This window comes from Anomaloglossus baeobatrachus, chromosome 2 (genome assembly GCF_048569485.1).
Source record: "Anomaloglossus baeobatrachus isolate aAnoBae1 chromosome 2, aAnoBae1.hap1, whole genome shotgun sequence".
NCBI lineage: Eukaryota > Metazoa > Chordata > Amphibia > Anura > Aromobatidae > Anomaloglossus > Anomaloglossus baeobatrachus.
This window is the reverse complement of record NC_134354.1, coordinates 723,482,658-723,505,344: the sequence shown is the minus strand read 5'-3', so window position 1 is coordinate 723,505,344 and position 22,687 is coordinate 723,482,658. Positions and strand designations below refer to the sequence as shown.

The 22,687-nt window shown below is 48.8% G+C and overlaps 1 protein-coding gene across 1 annotated transcript in view; it reads left to right on the top strand.

The window, feature by feature from the left end:
- TEX26 (testis expressed 26) overlaps positions 1–22,687 on the top strand; it is a 62,183-nt gene that overhangs the window by 37,032 nt on the left and 2,464 nt on the right. The window contains exons 5-7 of the mRNA XM_075334613.1: positions 14,918–15,074; positions 18,066–18,242; positions 22,489–22,650. Of these exons, the coding sequence (XP_075190728.1) occupies positions 14,918–15,074; positions 18,066–18,242; positions 22,489–22,650 (496 nt within the window). The remainder of the gene's footprint in view (positions 1–14,917; positions 15,075–18,065; positions 18,243–22,488; positions 22,651–22,687) is intronic.

Below are 22,687 nucleotides of genomic sequence, written 5' to 3'. Positions count from 1 at the left end.
ACAGAGCCAGTGCTCTATAATAGTTCAATCAATATCAGCTTCACAATCTATATATACAGTCAGGGCCAGAAATATTTGGACAGTGACACAAGTTTTGTTATTTTAGCTGTTTACAAAAACATGGTCAGAAATACAATTATATATATAATATGGGCTGAAAGTGCACACTCCCAGCTGCAATATGAGAGTTTTCACATCCAAATCGGAGAAAGGGTTTAGGAATCATAGCTCTGTAATGCATAGCCTCCTCTTTTTCAAGGGACCAAAAGTAATTGGACAAGGGACTCTAAGGGCTGCAATTAACTCTGAAGGCGTCTCCCTCGTTAACCTGTAATCAATGAAGTAGTTAAAAGGTCTGGGGTTGATTACAGGTGTGTGGTTTTGCATTTGGAAGCTGTTGCTGTGACCAGACAACATGCGGTCTAAGGAACTCTCAATTGAGGTGAAGCAGAACATCCTGAGGCTGAAAAAAAAGAAAAAATCCATCAGAGAGATAGCAGACATGCTTGGAGTAGCAAAATCAACAGTCGGGTACATTCTAAGAAAAAAGGAATTGACTGGTGAGCTTGGGAACTCAAAACGGCCTGGGCGTCCACGGATGACAACAGTGGTGGATGATCGCCGCATACTTTCTTTGGTGAAGAAGAACCCGTTCACAACATCAACTGAAGTCCAGAACACTCTCAGTGAAGTAGGTGTATCTGTCTCTAAGTCAACAGTAAAGAGAAGACTCCATGAAAGTAAATACAAAGGGTTCACATCTAGATGCAAACCATTCATCAATTCCAAAAATAGACAGGCCAGAGTTAAATTTGCTGAAAAACACCTCATGAAGCCAGCTCAGTTCTGGAAAAGTATTCTATGGACAGATGAGACAAAGATCAACCTGTACCAGAATGATGGGAAGAAAAAAGTTTGGAGAAGAAAGGGAACGGCACATGATCCAAGGCACACCACATCCTCTGTAAAACATGGTGGAGGACGTGATGGCATGGGCATGCATGGCTTTCAATGGCACTGGGTCACTTGTGTTTATTGATGACATAACAGCAGACAAGAGTAGCCGGATGAATTCTGAAGTGTACCGGGATATACTTTCAGCCCAGATTCAGCCAAATGCCGCAAAGTTGATCGAACGGCGCTTCATAGTACAGATGGACAATAACCCCAAGCATACAGCCAAAGCTACCCAGGAGTTCATGAGTGCAAAAAAGTGGAACATTCTGCAATGGCCAAGTCAATCACCAGATCTTAACCCAATTGAGCATGCATTTCACTTGCTCAAATCCAGACTTAAGACGGAAAGACCCACAAACAAGCAAGACCTGAAGGCTGCGGCTGTAAAGGCCTGGCAAAGCATTAAGAAGGAGGAAACCCAGCGTTTGGGGATGTCCATGGGTTCCAGACTTAAGGCAGTGATTGCCTCCAAAGGATTCGCAACAAAATATTGAAAATAAAAATATTTTGTTTGGGTTTGGTTTATTTGTCCAATTACTTTTGACCTCCTAAAATGTGGAGTGTTTGTAAAGAAATGTGTACAATTCCTACAATTTCTATCAGATATTTTTGTTCAAACCTTCAAATTAAACGTTACAATCTGCACTTGAATTCTGTTGTAGAGGTTTCATTTCAAATCCAATGTGGTGGCATGCAGAGCCCAACTCGCAATAATTGTGTCACTGTCCAAATATTTCTGGACCTAACTGTATAATTGCCTTATGCTGTCTGTCTGTCTGTCTGTCTGTCTATCTGTCTTGCTCCAAAATTGTGTCCTTACGGTGACACAAAGCTGATTGGCCGCTGGGCTCGCCATGGCCCCGCCACCCACACGGATTGGCCGGCCGCTCGCCCAGGCTCCGCCCCCCACACGGATTAGCCTCTCGCCCCGGCACCCTGCACGCATTGGCAACTCGGCCACGCCCCGCCCCCTCACGCAATGCACGCTCGCTCTGGCCCCGCCCCCCGCACGCATTCCCCGAACCGACACGGACCCACGACTCCCAGGTGAGTACTGTACCCCCGGGAGTCCACATCAGCGTACGCCGCCAACCCAGCCGACACATACCCTCGCATTGCTGGGGTTGCCGCCGTATGCTGGTGTGGGCTCCCGTGCGAGCGGGGGACGGGATACGATGGTAACCATGGTAGCATAGTTACCAGCGCATCAAGGTCCTGCAGCGGCGGAACATACACGCACACACATAACAACACACACACACACACATCAGATCACACTCGCTCTCACACACACCTCACACACACATCAGATCGCATCCACACACTCACAACATCCTGGGATATCGCTTGCTTCTCGGCGGCGATACTGTGCAGTGACCTTCCAGGACCTGCCGGAGGATCACATGGCCAGAAGCATGTGGTATCTCCGGATGTTGTGAGTGTGAGCGCGTATGTGCGATATCGTCAGTGTGTGTGTGAGTGTATGCGATCGGAAGTGTGTGAGTGTGTTCTGATGTGTGAGTGTGTGTGAGTGTATGCGATCGTATCTGTGAGTGTCGGCAGAGGAGCACGGCGTGCTGGGGGAGGCTTGGAGGAGAGAGGCTGATCCTGGGGAAGGCTGGGAGGGGGAGGCTGATGCTGGGTGAGGCTGGGAGGAGAGAGGCTGATACTGGGGTAGGCTGATGCTGGGGTAGGCTGATGCTGGGAGAGGCTGGGAGGGTGTAGGCTGATGCTGGGGGAGGCTGAGAGGAGAGAGGCTGATGCTGGGGGAGGCTGGGAGGAGAGAGGCTGATGCTGGGGGAGGCTGGGAGGGGGAGGCTGATGCTGGGGGAGGCTGGGAGGAGGGAGGCTGGAAGTAGAGAGGCTGATGCTGTGGGAGGCTGGGAGGGGGAGGCTGATGCTGGGGGAGGCTGGGAGGAGAGAGGCTGATGCTGGGGGAGGCTGGGAGGAGAGAGGCTGATGCTGGGGGAGGCTGGGAGTGGGAGGCTGATGCTGGGGGAGGCTGGGAGGAGGGAGGCTGGGAGTAGAGAGGCTGATGCTGGGGGAGGCTGGGAGGCGGAGGCTGATGCTGGGGGAGGCTGGGAGGAGAGAGGCTGATGCTGGAGGAGGCTGGGAGGAGAGAGGCTGATGCTGGGGGAGGCTGGGAGGAGAGAGGCTGATGCTGGGGGAGGCTGGGAGGCGAGAGGCTGATGCTGGGGGAGGCTGATGCTGGGGGAGGCTGGGAGGGGGAGGCTGGGAGGAGGGAGGCTGAGAGAAGAGAGGCTGAGAGAAGAGAGGCTGATGCTGGGGGAGGCTGAGGCTGGGAGGAGAGAGGCTGATGCTGGGGTCAGAGGCTGATGCTGGGGACAGAGAGGCTGATGCTGGGAGGAGAGAGGCTGATGCTGGGAGGAGAGAGGCTGATGCTGGGAGGAGAGAGGCTGATGCTGGTGCAGCATGGGGGATGGAGCACGATGGAGGGTGCGCAGCATGGGGGATGGAGCACGATGGGGAGTGCGCAGCATGGTGGATGGAGCATGTTTGGGAGTGCACAGCATGGCGGATGGAGCACGTTTGGGAGTGCGCAGCATGGCGGATGGAGCACGTTTGGGAGTGCGCAGCATGGAGGATGCAGCACGATGGGGAGTGCGCAGTATGGCGGATGGAGCACGGTTGGGAGTGCGCAGCATGGCGGATGGAGCACGTTTGGGAGTGCGCAGCATGGCGGATGGAGCACGTTTGGGAGTGCGCAGCATGGCGGATGGAGCACGTTTGGGAGTGCGCAGCATGGCGGATGGACCACATTTGGGAGTGCGCAGCATGGGAGATGGAGCACGATGGGGAATGCGCAGCATAGGGGATGGAGTACGATGGGGAGTGCGCAGCATGGGGGATGGAGCACGATGGGGGGTGCACACCTCCCCCCAACACACACACAACACACCACACACACACTGGGAACTACAAACACCGCCCTACACAGACACCCACACACACAGACAACGCTGCACACACAACACCCAACACACAAACACCGCGGCATACATAAATATACGCACATACCGCACAACACACACATTGCACAAAACATACCTCCCCCCAAAACACACCACACCCACACAAACCGCGCAACACACACACACACACAACGCTACAGACATACAGCGCTCCGCAAACAACGCAACACACATACAACACCGCTCTCACCCCCCGCCACACCCAGACAACACCCAGAACATGTACAGCGCCCTACACAAACACTTGGTAACTACACACAACATCTATATATATATATAACAAAAATCATACATGAACTACATAATACGTAAATTCTAGAATACCCGATGCGTAGAATCGGGCCACCTTCTAGTGTATATATATAGATGTTGTGTGTAGTTACCAAGTGTTTGTGTAGGGCGCTGTACATGTTCTGGGTGTTGTCTGGGTGTGGCGGGGTGTGAGAGCGGTGTTGTATGTGTGTTGCGTGTGTTGCGTTGTTTGTGGAGCACTGTGTGTCTGTAGCGTTGTGTGTGTGTGTGTTGCGCGGTTTGTGTGCGAGTGGTGTGTTTTGGGGGAGGTATGTTTTGTGCAATGTGTGTGTTGTGCGGTATGTGCGTATATTTATGTATGCCGCGGTGTTTGTGTGTTGGGTGTTGTGTGTGTGCAGTGTTGTCTGTGTGTGTGGGTGTCTGTGTAGGGCGGTGTTTGTGGTTCCCAGTGTGTGTGTGGTGTGTTGTGTGTGTGTTGGGGGGAGGTGTGCACCCCCCATCGTGCTCCATCCCCCATGCTGCGCACTCCCCATCGTGCTCCGTCCCCTATGCTGCGCATTCCCCATCGTGCTCCATCTCCCATGCTGCGCACTTCCAAACGTGCTCCATCCGCCATGCTGCGCACTCCCAAACGTGCTCCATCCGCCATGCTGCACACTCCCAAACGTGGTCCATCCGCCATGCTGCGCACTCCCAAACGTGCTCCATCCGCCATGCTGCGGACTCCCAAACATGCTCCATCCGCCATACTGCGCACTCCCCATCGTGCTGCATCCTCCATGCTGCGCACTCCCAAACGTGCTCCATCCGCCATGCTGCGCACTCCCAAACGTGTTCCATCAGCCATGCTGCGCACTCCCAAACGTGCTCCATCCGCCATGCTGCGCACTCCCAAACGTACTCCATCCGCCATGCTGCGCACTCCTAAACGTGCTCCTTCCGCCATGCTGCGCACTCCCAAACGTGCTCCATCCGCCATGCTGCGCACTCCCAAACGTGGTCCATCCGCCATGCTGCGCACTCCCAAACGTGTTCCATCCGCCATGCTGCGCACTCCCAAATGTGCTCCATCCCCCATGCTGCGCACTCCCCATCGTGCTCCATCCCCTATGCTGTGCACCCCCTATCGTGCTCCATCCCCCATGCTGCACCAGCATCAGCCTCTCTGCCCCCAGCATCAGCCTCTCTCCTCCCAGGATCAGCCTCTCTCCTCCCAGCATCAGCCTCTCTGTCCCCAGCATCAGTCTCTGTCCCCAGCATCAGCCTCTCTCCTCCCAGCCTCAGCCTCCCCCAGCATCAGCCTCTCTTCTTTCAGCCTCTTTTCTCTCAGCCTCCCTCCTCCCAGCCTCCCCCAACCAGCCTCCCCCAGCATCAGCCTCCCCCAGCATCAGCCTCTCGCCTCCCAGCCTCCCCCAGCATCAGCCTCTTTCCTTCCAGCCTCCCCCAGCATCAGCCTCTCTCCTCCCAGCCTCCTCCAGCATCAGCCTCTCTTCTCCCAGCCTCCCCCAGCATCAGCCTCCCCCTCCCAGCCTCCCCCAGCATCAGCCTCTCTACTCCCAGCCTCCCTCCTCCAAGCCTCCCCCAGCATCAGCCTCCCCCTCCCAGCCTCCCCCAGCATCAGCCTCTCTCCTCCCAGCCTCCCCCAGCATCAGCCTCTCTCCTCTCAGCCTCCCCCAGCATCAGCCTACACCCTCCCAGCCTCCCCCAGCATCAGCCTACCCCAGCATCAGCCTACCCCAGCATCAGCCTCTCTCCTCCCAGCCTCCCCCAGCATCAGCCTCCCCCTCCCAGCCTCCCCCAGCATCAGCCTCTCTACTCCCAGCCTCCCTCCTCCCAGCCTCCCCCAGCATCAGCCTCCCCCTCCCAGCCTCCCCCAGCATCAGCCTCTCTCCTCCCAGCCTCCACCAGCATCAGCCTCTCTCCTCTCAGCCTCCCCCAGCATCAGCCTACACCCTCCCAGCCTACCCCAGCATCAGCCTACCCCAGCATCAGCCTACCCCAGCATCAGCCTCTCTCCTCCCAGCCTCCCCCAGCATCAGCCTCCCCCTCCCAGCCTTCCCCAGGATCAGCCTCTCTCCTCCCAGCCTCCCCCAGCACGCCGTGCTCCTCTGCTGACACTCACAGATCTGATCGCATACACTCACACACACTCACACATCAGAACACACTCACACACATCCGATCGCATACACTCACACACACACTGACGATATCGCACATACGCGCTCACACTCACAACATCCGGAGATACCACATGCTTCTGGCCATGTGATCCTCCGGCAGGTCCTGGAAGGTCACTGCACAGTATCGCCACCGAGAAGCAAGCGATATCCCAGGATGTTGTGAGTGTGTGGATGCGATCTGATGTGTGTGTGAGGTGTGTGTGAGAGCGAGTGTGATCTGATGTGTGTGTGTGTGTGTTGTTATGTGTGTGCGTGTGTGTATGTTCCGCCGCTGCAGGACCTTGATGCGCTGGTAACTATGCTACCATGGTTACCAGCGTATCCCGTCCCCCGCTCGCACGGGAGCCCACACCAGCATACGGCAGCAACCCCAGCAATGCGAGGGTATGTGTTGGCTGGGTTGGCGGCGTACGCTGATGTGTGCTCCCGGGGGTACAGTCTCACCTGGGAGTCGTGGGTCCGTGTCGGTTCGGGGAATGCGTGCGGGGGGCGGGGCCAGAGCGAGCATGTATTGCGTGAGGGGGCGGGGCGTGGCCGAGTTGCCAATGCGTGCAGGGTGCCGGGGCGAGAGGCCAATCCGTGTGGGGGCGGAGCCTGGGCGAGCGGCCGGCCAATCCGTGTGGGGGCAGAGCCTGGGCGAGCGGCCAATCCGTGCGGGGGGCCGGGGCCATGGCGAGCTCAGCGGCCAATCAGCTTTGTGTCACCGTAAGGACACAATTTTGGAGCAAGACAGACAGACAGACAGACAGAATAAGGCAATTATATATATAGATATATATAACAAAAATCATACATTAACTACACAATACGTAAATTCTAGAATACCCGATGCGTAGAATCGGGCCACCTTCTAGTACAAATATAAACAAATATGGAATGATAACTAAATAGCATATTTACTATTAACCAAGAGGCAAATGTCTTGGTGTATCATGCCTTATAATTGGTTACTGTAACCTAAATCCATTGTAACTTTACTTGTAACCAGTTAATGTAGGTTACAGCCCATCTAAGATATCATATAATTGCCTGTGGTTCAGATTGTCAAATTACATTACCGTGTAATGTGAAGTGCCCTGGACTGTAATTGTTGTGCCGAGCCTGGCTGTCCTATATCCCGACGCGCGTTTCACCTTTTTCTTCACGATTCGTAAATACCATAATTGTTTATATTTGTATTGTGAAGCTGATATTGATTGAACTATTATAGAGCACTGGCTCTGTGCCTGTGTGGAAAAGATTGACCCTAGTTTATCTTTAATGTATGTATAGATGTTTTTACATTTTGATAATAAAAAATGTTTTTTTTTAATGGACATTAACACCATCCCAATTCTTTCAAGTGGTTAAATTACAATATGATGTTGTCTGTTGTTTTTTTTTGTTTTTTTTTTTAATGATAGAAACTCTTTGTTTCAAATTAATCTAGAATATAAAATGCAGCAATCAGATTTCTTGCAGGGGTGTGCATCGTTTTCAGAATGATCTGAGCAATCTCAAAGGTTCTCCACCCTTGAAAGAAATGAAAAAAACCCAAAAAAAAACAGAATTGTTTTGTAATCTCAGATGAAGCCATGCCAAAGGCTATTCACTGCAGATTCTTATCTCACGTACATCTGTCATTCATCAATTATCTTTGCATTTTTGAAGGCTAAGTTTCGTTTCTGGCTCATGCTTTTCCTTTCCCGTAAATCAGCAGTCTATATTTCCCTCTATTTAAGTTGGAAACAGTAATGGACCACCAATGGAGGGAGACCACGCAGCCGCTACGGGGCCTGTGAATGGGGTGCCCGGTGCCAGCTCCGACACTAGTCCATCCTCTGCCATCACATTTTTAAATGTATTGGCATTGCGGATGCCTATACAATTGAATGTAATAATTAAAGATAATAATAATGATAATAATAATAATAATAATTAAAGCATCCGCTTCCTCTCCTTCTTTCATTTTCCCACTGCATCTTTCAGACGTCCGTGTTTAAACACGTACAAGCCGCACGTACTGGTATGGTCATCCGTGTGAGATCAGTGTGTCATCCGTGTGACATCTGTGTGTCACACACGTGACTGGTACCGCTAAAAAATGCATGATACTGAAATTAATGTTTTTTTAATGTGTAAAAGATAGGCAAAGCCTGAAAAATTCTAGATAGATATAGAAAGATAGATAGAACAGATAAAATAGATAAAGAGATATAAAGAAAGAAAATAATAAAGAACATATAAAATAGACAGAAAGAAAAAATAGATAGAATAGATCAGTAGATATAGAAGTAGCTAGCTTGGCCAGCTGTTTTACAGCATTTTTATTTTTTAATAATAAAAAAAATGATGTGGAGTCCCACCCAATATTCATATCTAGCGCAGGAACAGCAGCAACTGCAGGCTGTAACCCTCAGCTGTCTGCTGTACTTTGGCTGCTTATTAAAAATAGAAGGGATTACACACATATTTATTACATTTTTTTATTTAGAAAAAAAAATAATGACGTGGGATCCCCTCCATTTTCCTAAAACCAGCTAAGGTACAGCAGACAACTGGGTGCTAATATTATTAGGATGGAAAGAGCTATGATTATTTGGCCATTTCCAGCCTAACAATAGCAGCCCGCAGCTGGCCCAGAAGTGGTGCATCCATTGGGGCATCCATTGGTGCATCCATTAGATGCGCCAATTCTGGTGCTGGACACGGCTCTTTCCGTTGCCCTGGTACTGTGGCAAACAGGGTAATATTTGTGGAGTTGATACCAGCTACAGATGGCATCAAGCCCTGGTATTAGTAATGGGTGGCATCTAGCAGACACCTTCATTACTAATCCAGAAGTTTAAAGGAGAATAAAAAAGTTTATTTGAACAAAATCCCCCGACTCCAGCCTTCATTCACCAATTTATTTATTTATTTATTTTTTTAAAAATACAAAAGTTCTGACGTAATCCTTTGTGTGGTCCCACGACATTCCCCAAAAGCGAACCTGAAAAGACATATAAAGAGAAATTATTGAAATGAAAAGTATCCAATGAACTTAGATGACCTCCTGACAACACCCCAGCGACACCCGCGTTACCGCAGGTGTCGTGGCAGTAACATCACAGGTTCATCGGAGTTACCAATGAACTCTGATGAACCCGCGAAGTCACTGTCGCGACACCCGCGGTGTTGTCAGGAGGTCATCCAAGTTCATTTGGTACTCCAATGACCTCCTGATGTCACTGCTTGATGGATATTTACCTGTCCCCGGCGATGCTGCTGCTTCTAGATCTTTGGTGCAGGGAATATGCATGAACATAATGAGCAGGGATCGGAAGCAAGTGACATCAACGCCGAAGACAGCAGCGGTGAAGACAGGTGAAGACAGGTGAGTGTAGAAAATCACTTTATTTCAAAGACATGGGTTTTCTCCGGTAGTGTCACACTGATGTCACATGGATCACATCAGTGTGCGATCCGTGTGACAGCTGTGCTGCTGGAGGATAAAACGGACATGTCTGCGTATGTACGTGCAGGGTCACACGGTCTGTGTGAAAATATGGACGTGTAAGTTAGCCCATAGAATAACATGGGTACATGTGACATCCGTGAAAAAAACTGATGTCACACGTACTTGAAACACGGACGTCTGACAGAAGCCTAAGATCTCACGTTCAGTGCAGCAGGTGTGATTACATAACTTCATCGCGCCTGCTGTGGAGAGCAGTGAAAACACAGCTGCAAAATGCTCCCTGCGGAAACCAGGGTAGCAGAGGACCAAGGAGATGAGTATTTATTTTTATTTTTTTAAATCAGTGAGTACACGGTGGCTATAATACTCCATGGATGACTATGCGGTGTTCATTATACTATATGGCTGACTATGGGCTGTGCATTATATATGTGGATGCGTTATACTATATGGAGGACTATGGGTTGTGGATTATACTATATGAAGGACTATAGGCTGTGCATTATACTAGACGGAGGACTATGGGCTGTGCATTATACTAGATGGAGGACTATGGGCTGTGCATTATACTATACTAGATGGAAGACTGTGGGCTGTGCATTATATATGGAGGTGCATTATACTATATGGAGGACTATGGAGGGTGCATTATACTATATGGTTATTGCATTATATTATACTAGAAGGTAGCCCGATTCTAACGCATCGGGTATTCTAGAATTTACATATTGTGTAGTTAATGTATGATTTCTGTTATATATATAGATGTTGTTGTGTGTAGTTGCCAGTGTTTGTGTAGGGCGCTGTAAATGTTCTGAATGTTGTCTGGGTGTGGGGGGGGGGATGAGAGCGGTGTTGTATGTGTGTTGCGTTGTGTGTTGCGTTGTTTGTGGAGCGCTGTGTGTCTGCAGCATTCTGTGTGTGTGGTGCTGTGTGTGTTGCACGGTTTGTGTGGGTGTGGAGTGCGTGTGTGTGTTTTGGGGGGAGGTATGTTTTGTGCAGTGTGTGTGTTGTGCGGTATGTGCGTATATTTATGTATGCCGCGGTGTTTGTGTGTTGGGTGTTGTGTGTGTGCGGCGTTGTCTGTGTGTGTGTGGGTGTCTGTGTAGGGTGGTGTTTGTGGTTCCCAGTGTGTGTGTGGTGTGTTGTGCGGTGCGCGTGTGGCAGTGTGTGTGTGTGTTTTGGGGGGAGGTGTGCACCCCTCATGGTGCTCCATCCCCCATGCTGCGTACCCCTCATCGTGCTCCATCTCCCATGCTGCACACCTCCCATCGTGCTCCATCTCCCATGCTGCGCACCTCCCATTGTGTTCCATCCCCCATGCTGCGCACCCCCCCATCATGCTCCATCCCCCATGCTGCGCATCCCCATCGTGCTTCATCCCCCATGCTGCGCACCCCCCATCGTGCTCCATCCCCCATGCCGCGCACCCCCTATTGTACTCCATCCCCCATGCTGCGCACCCCCCATCGTGCTCCATCCGACATGCTGCACACCCCCAATCGTGCTCCATCCCCCATGCTGCGCACCCCCCATCATGCTCCATCCCCCATGCTGCGCACCCCCATCGTGCTGCGCACCCCCCATCGTGCTCCATCCCCCATGTTGCGCACCCCCCATCGTGCTCCATCCCCCATGCTGCGCACCCCCTATTGTACTCCATCCCCCATGCTGCGCACCCCCCATCGTGCTCCATCCCCCATGCTGCGCACCCCCCATCATGCTCCATCCTCCTTGCTGCACATCCCCCATCGTGCTCCATCCCCCATGCTGCACACCCCCCCATCATGCTCTATCCCCCATGCTGGGGCCGCCAGGGGCGGGTCCGAGCGGGGCAACGTGTGCCGGGGGTGGAGCTGAGCGGGCGAGGCGTCAGCGTATGCTGGCTCCCTGCACATGTGTACCGGGAGCCGGTGTACGCTGGAGCGGGGCTGAGCGGGTGAGGCGTCAGCATATGCCGGCTCCCTGCACATGTGTACCGGGAGCCGGTGTACGCTGGTAACCATGATACACATCGGGTAACTAAGGGAAGCGCTTCCTATAGTTACGCGATGTGTATCATGGTTACCAGCGTACACTGGCTCCGTCAGGATCCCAGCATCGCAAGGTTATGTCCGCCGGGGGCGGGGCCGAGTGTGCCAACGTGTGGCGGGGGCGAGCGGGCGAGACGTCAGCGTATGCCGGCTCCCTGCACATGTGTACCGGGAGCCGGTGTACGCTGGAGCGAACAACTAATCCATGCGGGGGGCGGGGCCAGGCCGAGGCGAGCGGCCAATCCGTGCTGGGGCGGGGCCATGCCGAGCCCAGCGGCCAATCCGACAGTTGTCACTGTAACGACACTGTCACGGTGACACAATTTTGGAGCAAGACAGACAGACAGACAGACAGAATAAGGCAATTACAGTATATATATAGATGGAGGTGCATTATACTATATGGGGACTATGGGCTGTGCATTATACTATATAGATGACTATGGGCTGTGCATTATATATAGGGGTGCATTATACTATATGGAGGACTATGAGATGTGCATTATATATAGGGGTGCATTATACTATATGGAGGACTATGGGGGGTGCATTATACTATATGAAGGACTATGGGCTGTGCATTATATATAGGGGCGCATAATACTATATGGAGGACTATGGGGGGTGCATTATACTATATGAAGGACTATGGGCTGTGCATTATATATTGGAGTGCATTATACTATATGGAGGACTATGGGCTGTGCATTATATATTGGAGTGCATTATACTATATGGAGGACTATGGGCTGTGCATTATACTATATGAAGGACTATGGGCTGTGCATTATACTATATGAAGGACTATGGGCTGTGCATTATACTATATGAAGGACTATGGGCTGTGCATTATATATTGGAGTGCATTATACTATATGGAGGACTATGGGCTGTGCATTATACTATATGGAGGACTATGGGCTGTGCATTATATATTGGAGTGCATTATACTATATGGAGGACTATGGGCTGTGCATTATACTATATGAAGGACTATGGGCTGTGCATTATACTATATGAAGGACTATGGGCTGTGCATTATATATTGGAGTGCATTATACTATATGAAGGACTATGGGCTGTGCATTATACTATATGAAGGACTATGGGCTGTGCATTATACTATATGAAGGACTATGGGCTGTGCATTATACTATATGAAGGACTATGGGCTGTGCATTATACTATATGAAGGACTATGGGCTGTGCTTTATACTATATGGAGGACTATTGGCTGCTCATTATACTAGATGGAGGACTGTTGGCTGTGCATTATATATGGAGGTCCATTATACTATATGGAGGACTATGGGTATTGCATTATATTATATGGAGGTGCATTATACTATATGGAGGACTATGGGGGGTGCATTATAGTATATGAAGGACTATGGGCTCTGCATTATATTAATGCAAAGAAAAATAGGATCATAGTAAAGGGTCAAGAAAAAACAGTAAGAAAGGAAAAAACATCATGTATAGGAGATTAGAACTCGTGTTAATACATGTGTGTATTGGTAATGGTAACACATAAATATGTGGTGCCACAGGCATAAGTAAGGATAATATAGAGGGGAAAAAAAGTATGTAAAATTATAAATGTGAATAAAAAAATTAAAACCTAAGTAAAATCCTAATAAGTGTGATTCCAGGAGATCTGTGCGCGTGCGTAGGCCTCAGTAGCAGGAGTGAGGATTAGAGACGATGCAGAGCAACCAAAAGGGTGAGTGCGAAGGTGTCCTCACTGCAGGGCCGCTGGTGTTACACATTACCTTCTTTCCCTGCAGATCATAGCTAATGACTTGGGGACCAACATCTGGCTTTCCAGATGTTATCACCTTCACCGGTGGCCAAATCTGAACAGAGACATAACAGCACAACTCAGTCCACTTTGTGATGGCCATTGTCAAGCACTTTTGGTTAGAAGTTTAATAGGAACAAAGCTGCATTACCTGAGACTAGTCACTACACAGTGTATGAAGCTTTAGCCTGCTTTACACGCTGCAATGTATCTTACAATGTGTTGGCGGGGTCACGTCGTAAGTGACGCACATCCAGCATCGTAAGTTACATTGCAGTGTGTGACAGGTACGTGCGATTGTGATTGAACGTTAAAACGTTCATCGCATACACATCGTACCTTTGTCTAGAATTGCACGTCAGATTGTTCATCGTAACCGGGGTAGCACACATTGCAACGATGAACAGATCTTACCTGTGTCCTGCGGCTCCCGGCCCACAATGCGGAAGGAAGGAGGTGGGAGGGATGTTTACATCCCGCTCAGCTCCGCCCCTCCGCTTCTATTGGCCGGCTGCCGCGTGACGTCGATGTGACGCCGAACGTCCCTCCCACTCCAGGAAGTGGACGTTCGCCGCTTACATCGAGGTCGTATGGAAGGTAAGTACGTGTGACGGTGGTTAATCGTTTGTGCGGCACGTTCAACAAATTGAACGTGCCACACATACGATGGGGGCGTTGCAAATCGCATACGATATCGTATGCGAAATTACGTGTAAACCAGGCTTTAGTTGTTTTGGTTTGTTCAAGTTTATACCCAGCTGCAGAAGAGAGGTGATACCAGCTGATTGGTGGAGATGCCAGTTGTCGGACCCTTTCCGACCTAATATTTATGATATATTAGGGTGTAAACCACAGATTAGGGAAGGCAACATGTTAATTCATTCAATAATTCATTTTTATGATGCATATTCATTATACATTTAGCTTGTCATGTAGGCTACCATTCTTACTATGGTTCTCTATGTCTATTACGTACCTAGGAGGTAGGATGAGGCCAATGATTGGCCAAATTATCGACCTTAGGACTATTCATTCACAATCATCGGCCCCTGTGTTAACATGGCAGCAATCAGCCGGCAAAGCGAGCAAACTATTGTTTGTTGTTAGCTGCATCTCTTATGTGGACATCAAAGCTGTTGTTTGTTGTTTGCAAAATTACGTTGCTTGCAACATGCAAATGGAGGTTTAGTTTTCGAAGCTCCTTACAGGTATGTCTATGTCTGTGTATGTCTTTCTTTAGTAAATTTTTTCATCTTCAGACTTTTTCGGCCTGGAAGTTACCCCATGAGGAGAAGGGAATCTCCCAGGACAGCCGCTCTCCATGGATTAAGCCTCCAACAATTGAAGAGGTGCAAAGAGTCATGAAGTCCCAATATCAGTCTACATATAAAGGGGACTATTTAGGAACGCCGCAAGGTAGGTGCTCGATTGTGGTTGTAAACCAGATATACGTAATCAGCACTCCATATTTATAAGATGTCACACCTCAATGATAAATTTGGCACAAATGACCCTAGCACAACTCTTTAACCTGTTCAAAATCTGTGACATATATTTCTGGCACATGGGAAGTGCCTGCTGTGTCAACAGTCAGCATCTGCCTCTAAGGGCACGCTCACACGAGCGTGAAAAACGGACGAGTGCAATGCGAGAAAATCTTGCATTGCACTCGGACCAATGTTAATCAATGAGGCAGAGCTTTTCTCGCATGCAGATTCTGGATGCAAGGAAAGTCACAACATGCTGAGATTTGATCCAGAATACATCTGAGACTCGCCAATACAAGTCAATGGGTTTGAGGAAAAAACGGATGTCACACGGACGGCACATGGACCATCCTAGTGACGTCTGTTTTTCTAAATACAATTCTATCATGTAACACAGAACACTGTAAATGCTCCTGTACATGACTGTAATGATTAATAGCTGCTGAGAAAAAAATGGATTGCATACAGACAGCACACTGACAGCACTCTGACAGCACACTTATGACAAGTGAGAAAAAAATCGTCCTACTCTTGCGAACGAGAATGGGACCGTTTTTTCATATGTTCGCGTGAGTCCAGCCTAATAGCAATGACCAGAGATGGATCCGATCGCTGGTATTTAACCACTAAGATGATGCCATGACTCTCAGACAGTATTCATATGGTTGTGATCTGGGTGGGTGCCCATTTGTCCTTTTGCGATGAGATATCATGGCTGCTGAGGACTAGTGTTAGGGCCAGGTGGACGGGCAGACCCAGGAGGTGGATCCACTGGGCTGAACACCTCACCGAAGGCAAGGTGCCCGTTAGCCGGAGCACTACGGGTAGCAGGACAGTCCGTTCAGAGGAGTGGAGTGTAGAAGTCCCTGGGACCACGGAGTCACTGTAGGTAGTCCGGGTGACGGAGCTCAGGTTCGGAGGCCGAGATGATGTCAGGCAGAGTCCGGAACCGACGGAGCGAGAAGACGGGTCACCACAGGGATCGGAGATGGTATGAACTAACGGGATGGCAGACCGTCACCGTTCGGGGTTCGGGTATCGTCAGGACCGGTTGGCGAGGCAGGAGCGGCTCTAGGAGAGAGATAGGTAAGTATACCACAAGACACAAGGAGACCTGACTCCTAGCTTAGCAAAACACGAAGAACAGGCCCCGCCCACTTGGAAAGGATCTCCCTATATACCCTGTACCTGATTCTTCAATATCCTGTTGGAGGACACTGGCCCTTTAAGAGAGGGTCAATGACCGTGCGTGCGCCCTAATGCGCATGCGCGAGGCCCGGGTGCCAGAAGCCAGAGCAGGGAGCGGTGAACAGGAGGCAGGAGAGCCGGGCTGGAGCAGAGTTGCCGACGGGCGCCGGGAGCGGGGACCGGGCTGCCTGGGGACCGCAGGTGATGGGGCATGGAGGCTGTGGAGTGGGGGACGCCTGGCAGAGGAGCCGGGGAGCGAGGCAGGGGAGCCGGGGAGCGTGGCAGGAGAGCCGGGGAGCGTGGCAGGGGAGCCGGAGAGCGTGACAGGGGAGCCGGGGAGCGTGACAACTAGTTAAGGCCCCTGTTACCACCATCTTTATATTCACATGAAGCCCAGCCTTTAATTCGGTTTCTTAGTAGAATGTGATTTACTATACTGAAATATTGCAGTGTACAGCACAAGCTATCAAATAATCACAGGGTTAATTATTATGAGGGAAATAAAAAAAAGAAATGTAATAAAAAAAAGTTTTAACGTTTATTTAAAGAAATATATAAATTTTACTCAACTTCCCATATACTGGTGCTTCTGATACAAATAGATGTCAGCTGTGTAACACAGAAGGCATCTGCTCATGAGCCCGATCTATACACCCTGCATACAACATGTCACAATAATGTACATCACAAGTTGCAGGGAATATTCATGAGCATAATGAGCAGGCCCGGAAGTAAGTGACAGCAGCGCCGAAGACAGCAGCGCTGAAGACAGGCGAGTATAGAAAAGCATTTTATTTCAAAGACACATGTTTTCTCCGGTCCGTGTCACACTGATGTCACACGGAGCACATCAGTGTGTAGTCCGTGTTACACCTGTGCTGCCGGAGAAAGACAGACATGTTGCCTTGTGGAGCACACAGACACGCGTGTGCTCCACACAGACACACATCCGTATGAAAACACTGATCTGTGCGCAGACCCATTAATTTTAATGGGTCTACGTATGTCCTTTTGTCCGGTACGTATGAAAACGAACGTCACATGTACCAGATTCACGGACATGTGAAGGGGCCTTATGTATATGGGCACTTTTACTATTTTTTTTTCACTGACTCTTGGAGGTATCCTCTTATCCTGAACATTGATGATCCATATAAAAAAACAAACTATTGAGTATAGTGTCTACAGGAAGGCGGCAGAATTCTGAATGGGAGTGGAGAGAAGAATTATTATTGGCAAATATTCATGTCTTGTAACTTGGAAATAGTCCGAAAATCAGAAATAGTAAACAAATGCCACTTCAGAAATGACCTACACACCCATCGTCTGACCGCAGTTGACCCCTTTAATCCTTGCCACGGGCATCATCGGCTGCACATAGTTTCATCATGAGTCTTTTTTTCATATTATCTGTCAATTGACATGTTTGCTTAACAACCGTGCAGGGCTTTTCTTTTGTTGGGCTGCCAAAATAATGATTGCGTAATTTTTTTTTAACCTGACAGGACTGTTTTTTTTTTAATACCACATTTATAGTATAATTTTCTTTTCATTTTTTTCTCATTTTGTACAACAAATTATTATCCTGCACAATCTCTGGAATTACATTAGTGTTAGGTAGCAATAAAGATGTCATATCGAGATAAAAAGCAACCACCTACGGTATTGATTAGCCACTATGCTAATTCTTCTCCATGTTGCATCTTCTTCCACTTTGTGTTCTCACATATAGGTTATCAGGTGAAATATGCTCTTGATACATCTCCAAACTGGAGAAATGATGTTCCTAAACCCCTGGCCACAGAATCAAGGTTTAATTATCAAGAACAACCCCATTGTCCTAAACTGGATGATTTCACCCGGAAGTATGGGTGTTACGCAAATCGACATCTTTTGACTAAAGGAGTTGGTAAGCATCATTTTCTTAACATAGAAAAGGGACACAAAGCTTACTACCAAATGAAGGCTAATTTGGATTCGTATTAGCAGTACAGGGACTTGTAGGGGAAATCAATCCAGAACTTCGGGTGGGCTTTTGCGTACAGTCCCTGACAGAAGTTCTGTCGCTTATCCATGTTATGTAAATAAAAGCTTATAACCTGACTTTAAATTCATCCATTGGTTTCATAAATTACTCTTTTGAAAGCTGAAACCCTCCCAAATTTGGTTTAGGTTATGAAAATAAAGTTGCTGCAAAGCTGAAATTTTGATCATTTAATGAACACAGAAAGGTCAGACTTAAGCAAGACAAAAGTTTTGTTGCCTTGTCATATAATGCACCCAATCCTAGTTTACATCCTCACCTGTGCTCACTAAATGATTGGTTAATTAGTAGGTGTGTATAAAAAGAAACCCAGCACCTCAGACCTTCGCTTGAACTGCAACTTGACCTCTGACAACATGCCAAAAATCCACCCTGCGACCGAAGCCTTGATAATCAAGAGGCTGAAGACCAGATCCACTGCAGAGGTGGCTGGCACCTTTAAATGTGTCTACGTCAAATACAAAGAATTAAAAAAAGATTTGAAGAGACTGGAGAGGTTTTTGACAAGCCCTGGTCTGGCAGACACCACAAGACAACTGCTCAGGAGGAATTTTTGTTGGTTAGAAAATTCAAAGCCAGACCCTCTTCCACTGCAGCAGAGCTCCAACAGGCCTGGTCACCTCAAGTCCCTGTGTCAACTAGAACAGTTTGTAGGATTCTGTCTCGCAATGGCCTCCATGGTTGAATCAGTGCCCATAAGCCAACACTAAACAAAAGGCAATTAAAAAACCGTGTGGCATTTGCCAAGTCCCACAGCCTGCTAAACAGATGGATGCTGGAAAAGTGGCAGAAGGTGGATTTCTCCGATGAATCTTCAGTTGAATTAAACCACAGCCGCCGCAAATACTGCAGGATACCTACTGGAGCCTGCATGGATCCTAAATATACCCAGAAAACAGTTAACTTTGGCAGTGGAAAGATCATGGTCTGGGGTTACATTCAGCATGGGGTGTGCGAAACATTTGCAAGGTGGAAGGCAATATCAATAGCCTAAAATATCAAGAAATATTAGCTACCTCTTACATTCCCAATCATAAAAGGGGTCAAATTCTGCAGCAGGATGGTGCTCCATCTCTTACATCCATCTCTACAACAAAGTTACTCCTGGCAAAGAAGATCAAGGTGCTCAAGGACTGGCCAGCCCAGTCACCAGACATGAATATTACTCAGCATGTTTGAGGTAGGATGAAAGAGGAAGCTTGGAAGACAAAACCAAAGAATCTAGATGAACTCTGGGAGGCATGTCAGACTGCATTCTTTGCTATTCCTGATGACTTCATCAATAAATTGTATGCATCATTGTTGAACCGCATGGATGCAGTCCTTCAAACTCATGGAAGTCACACAAAATATTAAATATGGCTCCAATAGCACCACAACTTCATTCACCAATGTTATGCAACATATCTTTGTATTAGAAGCTAATTATTTGTTTGAATTTCACATTACTTTCTGTGGGCGACAAAACTTTTGTCTTGCCAAAATCTGACCTTTCTGTGTTCATTAAATGATCAATATATCAGCTTTGCAGCAACTTTATTTTCATAATCTAAACCAAATTTGGGAGGGTTTAAGCTTTCAAAAGAGTAATTTATAAAACCAATGGATGAATTTAAAATCAGGTTATAAGCTTTTCTTTACATAACATGGATAAGTGACAGAACTTCTGTCTGGGACTGTATGCACAGCAGCCAAGAAGAGCTACAATACAATGCTTCAGGGGAGGACCGCTTGAGCCACTGATGAAACCGACTGCAGCAAAGTACTTTTTGGCAATCCAGTTAGGCTTAAAGGGCTTGTCTAGGCAAAAACGTACTCGTTATCTATGGGGTGGACTGTGAAAAAATAACTAAACAAATCCTACTCGTCTACTGTCATCTTTCTGGATGTAGCCCAAGCCAATCTGTGTTCTGATTTGGCAACAGAAGCTGCAACAGTGACACACAGTCACTTAACCACTGCAACTTATCACTAGACGCAGCGGTCCTGTGACTGTTTGAAGAGTAACATCATCTTTTTTTGGTGCTGATGTAGACCAGGGACCAAGCTACACAGGATCCACGAGTGTGACAGCAGAGGACTAAGATCTATTCAGTTAATTTACAGAATCTAAGCACCTCCCATCCCAAGTAGCTAACTACATCTCGACTTCTAATGGGCCCTGACCAGTCTCGGTTAATTGGCCCATTCTGATAATATGTCCCTTTGATACATGACCACAGCAGCACATTTCAGACTTTAGTGATCATGCGTTAATCCGTCATTACTGGAGCCGAAAGTATCTAGACCGGCCTTGGTGTGCCGGAAGTATGTAGACGGGCCAGGGTGAGCCGGAAGTATGTAGACGGGCCAGGGTGAGCCGGAAGTATGTAGACAGGCCAGGGTGAGCCGGAAGTATGTAGACGGGCCAGGGTGAGCCGCAAGTATGTAGACGGGCCAGGGTGAGCCGGAAGCATGTAGATGGGCCAGGGTGAGCCGGAAGAATGTAGACGGGCCAGGGTGAGCCGGAAGTATGTAGACGGGCCAGGGTGAGCCGCAAGTATGTAGACGGGCCAGCGTGAGCCGCAAGTATGTAGACGGGCCAGGGTGAGGCGGAAGTATGTAGACGGGCCAGGGTGAGGCGGAAGTATGTAGATGGGCCAGGGTGAGCCGCAAGTATGTAGACGGGCCAGGGTGAGGCGGAAGTATGTAAACGGGCCAGGGTGAGCCAGAAGTATGTAGATGGGCCAGGGTGAGCTGGAAGTATGTAGACAGGCAAGAGTGAGCCGGAAGTATGTAGACGGGCCAGGGTGAGCCAGAAGTATGTAGACGGGCCAGGGTGAGCCGGAAGTATGTAGACGGGCCAGGGTGAGGCAGAAGTATCTAGACAGGCCAGGGTGAGCCAGAAGTATCTAGACTGGCCAAGGTGAGCCAGAAGTATCTAGACGGGTCAGGGTGAGCTAGAAGTATGTAGATGGGCCAGGGTGAGCCGGAAGTATGTAGACGGGCCAGGGTGAGGCGGAAGTATGTAGACGGGCCAGGGTGAGGCGGAAGTATGTAGATGGGCCAGGGTGAGCCGGAAGTACGTAGACGGGCCAGGGTGAGGCGGAAGTATGTAAACGGGCCAGGGTGAGCCAGAAGTATGTAGATGGGCCAGGGTGAGCTGGAAGTATGTAGACGGGCCAGGGTGAGCCGAAAGTATGTAGACGGGTCAGGGTGAGCCAGAAGTATCTAGACTGGCTAGGGTGAGCTATAAGTATCTAGACTGGCCAGGGTGAGCCAGAAGTATCTTCACAGGTCAGGGTGAGCCGAAAGTATCTAGACCAGCCTGGTTACTAGGGTATTTTCACCTTGGGTTACTCCTATCCGTGTCCTGATCAGAGAATGGAGAGTGGGCATGTTCTGGTTTGTGAGGTGACCTCACCAGCTGTGCCCAATCACTTACACCTCACTGATCTCCAATTTGGAAGGGTTGCACTCCTGGAAGTGGTAGTGTGAAGTAAGGCAAATCTGGGGCTGTTATAGTGGCTAAAAGCCACTAATGCTGTTTTATTTCGGAAAGTTGGTTAGGACTGAATATAGCTACTCAGTAACTTGCAAAACAAGGGGGCATTCACAGTGGCTAATAATCGGGAACGAGCTTTTGTAGGAAGGTCTGAACAGGGCTCTAATCTGATGAAAAAGCAAAACACCTTCATCTGGTAAAATGATTTTTATTCTTTAGAAATTCTCTGTAGCACGTCAATGTGTGACCAGGATGTGCTGCCGACAACAATGAACAGATCCATTATATTAACGATTGTTCTGTGCTCGTGGCAATGCGGTAATTCTGTCCGTACGGCTATTCAATGACTGGCAACCAGCTTATATGTAGCCGATCAGCAATTGTTTAATGTCCCCCAACGACCAGTGTTAATGCACCATAATTGTACATCTGAGCCATCACTTTACGTAAAATTCCAGCTCTGTAAGCTGTCGCTTGTAGGAGGCTGGATGTTTCCACTTAACTAGAGAGCAGGATGAATATAACGTCTGTTTAATGACATCTCTGCACGTAAGTGAATGGAAGATCCTTTACAGAGACAGCACATATCCTAAAAGTGGTGTTATTCATTTTCCCTTGACATTTCAGTTCCTTCGGTGACATATTCTCATATCCGAAACCAAGAAAATAAGAAGCAGCTGACCACGTATCAGAGACATTTCGGAGGGAGCTGGGTTGACCTTTCAGCTCTGGCACAATCATTGAGTCCTGAGGAAGTGGCGGGCTATCTGCAGGCGCTTCCTAATGAAGGTATCTCGTGACGTTCACCTGTTGGACAATTTCTGTC